The sequence below is a fragment of the Stegastes partitus genome, unplaced genomic scaffold (assembly GCF_000690725.1).
Source record: "Stegastes partitus isolate 25-593 unplaced genomic scaffold, Stegastes_partitus-1.0.2 Scaffold207, whole genome shotgun sequence".
NCBI classification, from domain to species: domain Eukaryota; kingdom Metazoa; phylum Chordata; class Actinopteri; family Pomacentridae; genus Stegastes; species Stegastes partitus.
In genome coordinates, this window is record NW_007577938.1 from 287097 (window position 1) to 296525 (window position 9429).

The 9429-nt window shown below is 40.1% G+C and overlaps 1 protein-coding gene across 1 annotated transcript in view; it reads left to right on the forward strand.

Annotated features, from left to right (window-relative positions):
• The window catches only part of kcnn3 (potassium intermediate/small conductance calcium-activated channel, subfamily N, member 3), a 90531-nt gene that overhangs the window by 54220 nt on the left and 26882 nt on the right, over nt 1–9429 (forward strand). The window contains exon 6 of the mRNA XM_008280710.1: nt 4560–4701. Coding sequence (XP_008278932.1) covers nt 4560–4701 — 142 coding nt within the window. The remainder of the gene's footprint in view (nt 1–4559; nt 4702–9429) is intronic.

The following is a 9429-nucleotide window of genomic DNA, read 5'->3' on the forward strand; positions in this document are numbered from 1 at the left end:
ATATGTTTGAAATCCATGTAGGCATTTCACACTTAAAAGTTCATTCTTGATCTTGAAATTGTTTCACAAAAGCTTATTTGCCTTCTTAAAGAAAGAGATAAGAAGATTAATATCACTCTTATGTCAATATCAAGGTCAGTTTACGCTTTCTACAGCCGCCCAAAACTCTGCAGACAACTGGTGCAACAAAAAACTAACAACGAATGCTTGTAAAGCCTTGATTTGACTTCCGTGCAGACATGGATGTGTTATTATTCTAAAACTTCTCTCTACATGCTCAGTGGCTCATAGCTGCATGTTCTGCACATGCACATTACTGCCGAGCACGTGCACTCATCCTGTCGCAGCATATGCTTTCTATTAACAGTGCTCAAAAAGTTCTCAAATCTCCAGATATCCTGCGCTATGTGCCCAACACACCTCCTGAATAATCAAAAACTCTGTTCCAGTCCAGTTTATGAGCAGCTGCTATAACCTGTAAGGAGATCAGAGTCCCAGCCTTCCTGAAGCCTCCCTGGGAGCCCTGAGTGTTTTTCTGTGTTCGATATGATGAGCAACGAGGCCGTCCGATGCATGATGCATGACCGCAGATGCGCACATGGATGCTGCAAACCTGAAGTTGTTGTTCTGACACTACTCACTAGTCCACTTTGAGGACTACGGTTCATACATGTGCAGCAGGTAATATCTAGGGATGTTATTCATGCACACGGCTGCTCTTGTAGCGACACAGGTTTTGGTCTGCACACGGATGAAATTCTCAGGTACGACGAAACCACAACACTGGCCCTGCGAGGAGACTCTTAAGAGGAGATTCTCCATCATCTGCACCTTTATACATCCTCACTGACAGCTGCAGTGGAATTTTTTGCTGCAGGCTTTGATTTGTACATGATTTCAGAGCCCAAACACAGTAGGAAGTCCTAAAATCTCCAGATATCCTGTGCTGTGTTTCCTCTTGAATAATCACTAACACAGTGTTACAGTCTGAAACCAGCTACTGTTTCCTGACAAAGTGCAAAATCGCAGCCTTTCAGGAACATCCACAGGAGCCCTGAATGTTTTTCTGTGTGCGATGTCCAACGTGTAGTTATTAAGCCCTTAATTAAACCCAGGAACAGCTGGAAATTTGTTGTGATATTACTCACTATATTTCATACATGTGCACTAGGTCATATCTACATAATTCATGCATGCTCACAACTGCCCAGATTTTGCTCTGCACCAACAAAATTCTCACATACTTGCAGACGGTGAAACCACAACACTCTGGGAGCTTCTCCGTCATCACTAACGTAGCTGTAGTTGAAGTTTTGGAAGTTTTTGCCGCAGTATTCTGGAGGTGGTTTGATTAAAATCTCCAGATATCCCGAGCTCTGTCGTCGCTGCGCTCAGTCCAATCTGTAACAAGCTGCTGTATCCTTGGAAAAGTGCAAAGTCACTGTGTTCTATATGAGGCTGTATGTTGACAGCCCGTGGCGTACCTATTGTAACATCAATAAAGCTGCTTATGTTTCCGCTTTTAAAGTCCGCATCAGTTATCCGGAGACCATAAATTGGCCTTAAGGCTGCAGGAAGCCGGCAGAGATTAGTATAAACCCTGGAAATTGTCACCTTGCTCTGCCCAAAAGTAACTAAATCTGCCCACCAGCTACTGTAAATCTCACTAATTAACATTTTTTTATCTCATTCAGTGAAAGTACAAATGAACATTTTAATTACAGATGTACAAAAAAAAAAAAAAAAGCGGAGTGTGTGTGAATACGTTGTGGTTTTACACGGACTGTTTGTTGGCTCTCGTCTTCCTGACGTCACTGTAAGTTTGCCAAGCAAACAGCAGCGACTCCAAGAAGATAAAAAATAAAAAATAAAAATCCTTTTTCTTACCTTTGGATGGAGCCAAGCTGGTTGTTGTGCACAGTTTACATGCTAAGCTAAGCAAACAGACAGTGATGCACGCTATTAATCTGCTCATCTAACCACATAACTGTTCTTTTAATTATTTATACAGCAGCTATAGACGTCTTTGTTCACAAATACACTAAAGAGAACATTAAAACACCCTTCACATGAGCTTATCACCGCGTTATGTTGTATTTATTTATAGGTTTTATATGAATCTTACACAGGGAGGGATGGTGTTCAAGTAAACATCCACACAAGAGAGGAGAAATCTTTCACTTTGTCCTTCATGCACAGGCACAAGAATTCATATTGTATTTAATATAGCAGTAAACATATGGCCCTGCAGAGCAAACTAGTGATTTATTGACCAAAATCTGATCCAGCTGGCAGACGCTCAGAAATGAAACCACCTTCAAACTGTCTGTTTCTCTTCTTATTGAAGCTTTTCGAACCCTAAATCAAATTGCTGGGTTGCATTTAAAGATGGATAGTCTCGTTATGTCAGTATGGATGCACCATCGAGTGGAAAGCAAACATATCTTCTCATGTGTTTGAGTGGGGTTTTTTTTTTTTTTTTTTTGGAGGTAATCAAGGAAATATGGGAAAATGTCAGCCAGTTAATAGACTTGATTAAATGCATCAGCGCTCGGCTGCTGGGAAGTCCTCGTTTGGGCCAAATTCAACTTTAATTGGCATTTCCTCTCCTCCCCAAACCAAATTAATGAAGAAAATTCAATTAAACAACTTCAAACTAGGTGCAAATTTAAGACTTTGGAGATTGTGTTGCTTCAGGGTAGAAAACGGAGACTAAAATTATCTCCCGCTCACATCCGAGACAAAAAAATGTACGTTTCTTTTTTTGTTTTAAAGTTTCTTGTAAGAATAGCTTTGTGTTGGTGTTAGGTTTTATTTACAGTTTTTAATTTAACAATGACATTAAAACTGAACAATAGCTCCAAACTTACAGACAAACAAAAGTAAAATGACAAAGCCTAAAGTGCAGCCGTCTTCTGCTACACAATCAGAACATCTTGTGACCAAAGGTGAGCAGCACTATTAAATAAGTTCAGTTTCATATCTTCATAAATCAGCTTCCTAATCTATGAGGACTGATGCAACATTGTGCCAAGAAAAACCAACAAATTATCCCCAAATTACTTAATTTGTCAGGTTTGTAGAGACACAACAGATGTTCTCGAGTCGTGGATTTGCAGATCAGAAGTTTCTTAGTGATCCCACTGAATGAAGCCGTTACGGTAGCTGTGAGTGGCGTCACTACAGGCAGAGCTGCTTATGTTCAGCTGGTGATGCAGGAATATGTTTGTTCACACGGTCCTGGTTCGCTTCCAGTCTGCTGCAGCTAATAAAACACAGATCAATTGATTAGTCTATTGGTATTTATTGATTTTCAACCCTTCCTGTTTATTTGGACTCATGTCCTTCATGATGCAACAGTACCAGAACTAAACACTCTTGTTGGGTGTCATGTTTAAATGTATGAAGTTTAAAGTTTAATACCCAATATCTGTGATTGATACCCAATACCTGTGATTGATACCCAATACCTGTGATTGATACCCAATATCTGTGATTAAAACTCAATATCTCAGCTTAATGATACCAATATCTCTAATGGATACCCCAGTCACAGTTGTTGTCTATTAAAACCCAATATCTGTGATTGATACCCAATAATCTGATTGATACCCATTCGGCTGATTGACATCAATATCCCTGATTATTACCAATATATCAGATTACTACCCAAAATGTGTGATTGATGTTCGAAATCTGTGATTGATACACAAAATTTGGGATTGATACCCAATGTCTGTTCCTTATCTCTTACTGATATCAATATATCTGATTGATACCAATTATCTCCTTTTGATACCCAATATCTCTGATTGATACCCAATACCCTGATTGATACAATATATCTAGCTGTATTTCTGATTGATACCTAATAACTGTGATTGATCTCTGATTCATACACATCTTCAATTTTATACTGAATACTTGTGATTAATACTAATATCTCTGATTGATACACAACTTCAGTTTTATCTGATTGGTACTCAATATCTCTGATTTTATTCTGAATACCTGTGACTAATACCAATATCTCTCATTAATACCAGTTGTCTGTGATTGATACTATTATCTCTGATTCATATAAAACTTCAGTTTTATCTGATTGATACTCAATATCTCTGATTATATACCAAACACCTGATTAATACCAGTTAATACCAATTAATGTCAATCTCTGATTGATAACCGATATGTGTGATTGATACCATTATCTCTGATTCATACAGAACTTCGGTTTTATCTGATTGATACTATAAATCTCCAATTTTATACCCAATATCTCTGATTAATACCAATTGTCTGTGATGGATACCAGTTATCTCTGATTAATACCAATACATCTGATTGATACCAGTTATTTCCTACTGATACCCATCACCTGTGATCGATACCAGGTGTCTCTAGTTATGGTTTTAGGATTCGCAGATCCAGTTAACCCAGTTAAACCCTTGTTAAGTTGAACTTTCTTCGCCTTTCACCCCCCAGTGATCCAGTTAGCTTAACATTTTCACTCTGTCTTTCCCTGCCGACCGCCTGACTTCCTCCTCTGAACCTTTCAGGTATCACGACGCCCAGGACGTGACCAGCAACTTCCTGGGCGCCATGTGGCTCATCTCCATCACGTTCCTGTCCATCGGCTACGGAGACATGGTTCCCCACACCTACTGTGGCAAAGGAGTGTGTCTGCTCACGGGCATCATGGTCAGTACATTTCGCCGCCGCCGCCCGTCCTTGCCTCGTCCAAAGGTCAGCGGATTAGAGAGCTCGCTGTCGAGAGAGAGATTCTGCCATTTGTGTAATTTGGGCAATCCTCTCCGAATTAGCCTGCATCTGTGCCTCTGTGTGTTTTGGTGCGTGGGCGTGCAAACAAGAGCGTGTTAGCGGTTGGTGTGTTCGTTATTCCCCTGTCTGTCCTCGTTGCATAATGAAGGTCCTACCTTTCAGTGTGCCGTGTCCTCCCACTCTCACTTTCTCTGTCGGTCTTTGATTTGCTTTCTTTCACCACCAGCTACCTCTTTCTCTTTCTCTATCCATCACTCTCTCTCCGCCTTTCCCTCCCTCTCCGTCCGTCTCCCCTTCCCTGAGGCCATGTGTTTATTTCTATCCACCGTCCATCTGTTAGTATCAGTGTTTAAGCTGCCGACTGCTCCTCTATTTGCTTCACTTCACAGGTGTTCCGTCCTCTTCCAAATATTCCTTTCGCTCTGTCAGTCTTCGTCACGTCTCCTGTCTCTTTCTCTTCGTCCGTTCTTTATCTCCTTTTGTCTAAAAAGGAACATTTTTTGGGGGGGGGATCGGTCCGACTGGTTAAATCTTTCAGCGATTTGAAAGCAGACACGTCTTCCTGAGTGATTGGAGGCAATTAGTGTCTTTTCAAATGCAAGAAAATGTTTTGTTTTTTTTTAATAGCTCCACAGCTAAATGTCACATAATCTCAAATTAAATGTGCAAATAAGTGGCGGTAGCTTTTTTTTTTTTCCTTTTATAAGGTCACGAAAGAAGGAATAAGGCTCAAAAATAACACACTGCCTGGGAATAGTGGTCTCGTGAGGCGCTTCGTGTTTTGTGTTGCCAAAGGGGAGAGGACAGTGGACAGAGGACTGTGTGTCACCCAACAGCTCAAAGTCACTTCACAACTCACCTGAGTTTGGGGAAAAGCAGTTTTTTTTTTTTTTTTTTACAAGATTACATAACTGGATGTCTTTTCTTATGCAATGCATTCGTATCAATGTGTCCCCGCAGAACACGACAACGCTGGAATGTGACATTGGAAACGTTTTTTTCCATTAACTGAATGTCCTTTGCACAAACTTTTACTCGAGCGTTCGTACAAAAGGAGACATCTGAACCCTGTGAAAGCAAGTTTGTCTTTTAAAAAATAAAAAATGAAAAAGGACACCATTTATCCAAGAGTGAAGCGGAGAAAAACAGAATGAATCGATTAAACTTTCACCCTTGAAAGAAATCATGTGAGTTGGAAAACTAACAAAATCTAAGCTTGAAACTGCGATATTTCATCTCGTTTTGAAAAAGAAATGCAGAAAATAGACAGCTTGCATCTGGAAATTGATCAAATCTAAGTTTAAAATTGTGCCATTTTCTTTATTTTGTGTATTGGAGAGTAAAAATTCACCAAAAATGAGCATTTTGCAGCAGCTAGATCCTGCAAAAAACTAAAAATTCTGCACTTCTCTGTCGAACTAAAAACCACAAGTGCCTCAGCTGCATGTGGGGGGAAAAAAATGCAGGGACTTCTCAGCTGAACTGCAGGCAGTGTTTACAAAGACAATAGAAAGAGATTAAAGTAACTGAGAGGAAAATCCAACCCACTGGATCAGAAAATAAATACAGCATGGCTCAGAAACGGTGAACAGAGGAGGCAGTTGTTGGATGATACATGTCAGCATGGTGGAACATCTCTAAAACTGGACTAAAACTAGACTCAACTGGACCAGTTGAGTCTAGAATGATTCAACTGGTCCATAATGATTGAGAAATGGTCATTTTGAACAAATTTTGAGTCATTTCAAACTCATTTTTCATATCATTTTGTACAATTTTAGCCTGCAAAAGCAATAAGATGTACTAGGGTGATAAAACAAATACAGCATGGCTCAGAAACGGTGAACAGAGGAGCCAGTTGTTGGAGGATACATGTCAGCATGGTGAAACATGTCGACACGGGAGACGCTACAGGCAAATACCTGCCGGTGAGTTTATAAAGCATGTTGTCGTTTTAAAAAATCACCGAAATTACACCATTTATCAGCAATAAACTGTAAAAACAGAAAGATTTTCAACTCTCCGATGATACTCGAGCTAATCGCGTGGTTCCACCTGGAAAATGAATCAGATCCGTTGTGTAGCTGAAGCTTCCTGAGTAACCAGAACCAGTTTAAGCTCAGCATTCATTCTCCAAAACCTGCTGCAGCTGACCAGAAAACGGGGTAACGTCTTTCATAGCGACATTGTCTTCAGAAAACAAACTAGTGAGCATGTTACTGCCTGTGGACACTTCAAAATAAAAGCACTTCCTGTGTAGCTTAAACATGTCAGTAATTTCAGATTGCTCATTAAACATCATTCACTGTATCTGTACATATAATTGTACATATTGTAATTAGCACATCTTTAACTGTAGCTTTAACATTTAGCAACATAAGAATTTTTATTTCTTAAATCAAATAAAACAATTCACAACTAAATCTGAGCTTAAAATTGTGGCGTTTCCTTAGAATCACTTTTTTCGGTGTGTCTCTACATATAAAAATTCACCAAAGATAAGCCTTTTGCAGGAGCTATATTCTGAAAAAACAAAAAATTCTGCACTTCTCTGTTTAACTGTGAAACTATTGAGTGTCTCAGCTGCAGCCAGCAGTCGTGTGAACAAAAAATTAAGGACTTTTCGGTTGAACTACAGACAGTGTTTACGCAAAGGCAAGAAAAGAAGTAAATAAACAAAAAGAGCTCCATATTTTTATCCACTGTTGGTAACACATGCTGGAAAAATGCAATACAAGTAGATGTTTAGGTTGTTGCATTTTTTGTAAAATAAATAATCAGAGAATTTCATTTTTTTATGATTTCTGTCGTTCTAACTGTCCTCCTTCGTGGTTGTTGTGTCTCCATGGAGGTGCAGGACTTTATATTGAACCACAGTGAGAGTTGAGTTGCGTCATAATGTGGCCGCTAGCTGAGTGATTATAAAATGCACGTGTAGAAAAAGTCTTTTATCGAGATGATTGGCTGTAGAAACAGGATTTTATTCGCACCAGTCTTTTGTGTTCCCTTTACAGACTCGGATGCACTCGTGCCAACATGCAGTTTAATAACTTCTGCATGATGTTTTTTTTTTTTTTTTAAATAAAGAACTCACGAGAGCAACACTTAAAATAACTCATTCATTCTCTTTGCATCTTCTCCAAAGCGACCGACGGAGACGATTCCTCATCCCCACGACTCCCAGAGAGCCTGCACCAGTGTTCTTTCATCCTTCGGCGCGTCCAACCTCTCTGAGCGTTCGCCAGCTCACCTACTTTCTTTTATGCGTAGCCCATTAAACGTGTGAATAAACACACATTTTTCAAGCCCCCATTCGCCGGGTGAATCATCCAATCGGCGCTCAGAGATTCGAGTACAACTCAACAGACACGAAAACAAGGAGGGCTGGATGCACATTGTCCCGATGCCCACTGCTGCAGTCTGCATCCTCCACACAGCGCTGACACACAACTTGACTCTTTGGTGCGACTCCCACACGCCAAAAGAAAAAAAACACACTCTCATTACGCTCTCCACGGCGGTCAGAGGGTTTTATTTTTGTTGATCGACGCAGGTGGGGAAAGGTGAAGCCGCGACGAGGCTCGAAAGCGAAAAGAAGATTTATTTTTTTAAAAACAGGAGCGAGTGCAGGGGTGACGGGTCGAGGCAGAAAAACAAGATTTTTATTTTTTTTCCTCTGGCTTCAGAATTATTGTAATGAGCTTCTATAGGAGAAAACCTCGCTGTCGTTACTATGACAACACATAAAGGCCAGCAGTGTTGGAATATACCACTGCCCCGAGGCTACCTGGGGGTGCGCCAGGTGTCGATGTGTGTGTGTCGATGTGTGTGTGTGTGTGTGTTGTTGTGGGAGGCTGCGTGGTGGCAGACGGTGTTTATACGCAGCAATAGGTGAATTAAAGCGAATCAGGTGATGCAGCTCGTGTCGTTGGAAGAAGTGTTTACTGATGACAGTGGAGCCTGGTGCGTAAACAAGTTAATAAACGACAGAGTGGACGGATACACTCGTGATTATGTGACATATGCATTATTAATACTGTACATTCACCCATCGATCGGTTTTAAAGTCGTGTTATCTCTAAAAAAAAAAAAAAAATCACCAAAATTACAGCGTTTACCAGAGCAGGAAACTGTAAAAACAGAAAAAATCTTCATATTTCTTACTTCCTAACAGTCTCCGTACACATCATGTGTGATGTGTGGTCCCCTTGTGAAAAATAATCAAATTTAAGCTTAAAATTGCGACATTTCATCAGAATCACTTCATTCTGGACGTTTCAACATTTAAAAATTCACCAAAAATAAACCGTCTGCAGGAACCAGAATCTCTAAAAAGGGGGGAAAAAATCTGCACTTCTCTGTCCAACTAAAAACCACCAGAAAGCAATGTCTTTTGGTTTCTTTCCTCCTCTGTGACTGTCAACTGAACATCTTTGAACAAAACAAGTGAAACAACCGGCTCTAGAAAGAACCTCCATCCAACTGAACTCCCTTTGAAAAAGTTTCACTTTATATCCAGGCAGAGAAAGTTCACGAATGAATCCTGGTTTTCAACTCAGCTTTGGTCTCCTCCAGCAGATTTTAGAAGTAAGCCAGAGGTTCTACAGTTTGCAGCAAATAATGAAAGCTACCAATTTCATGTTGACA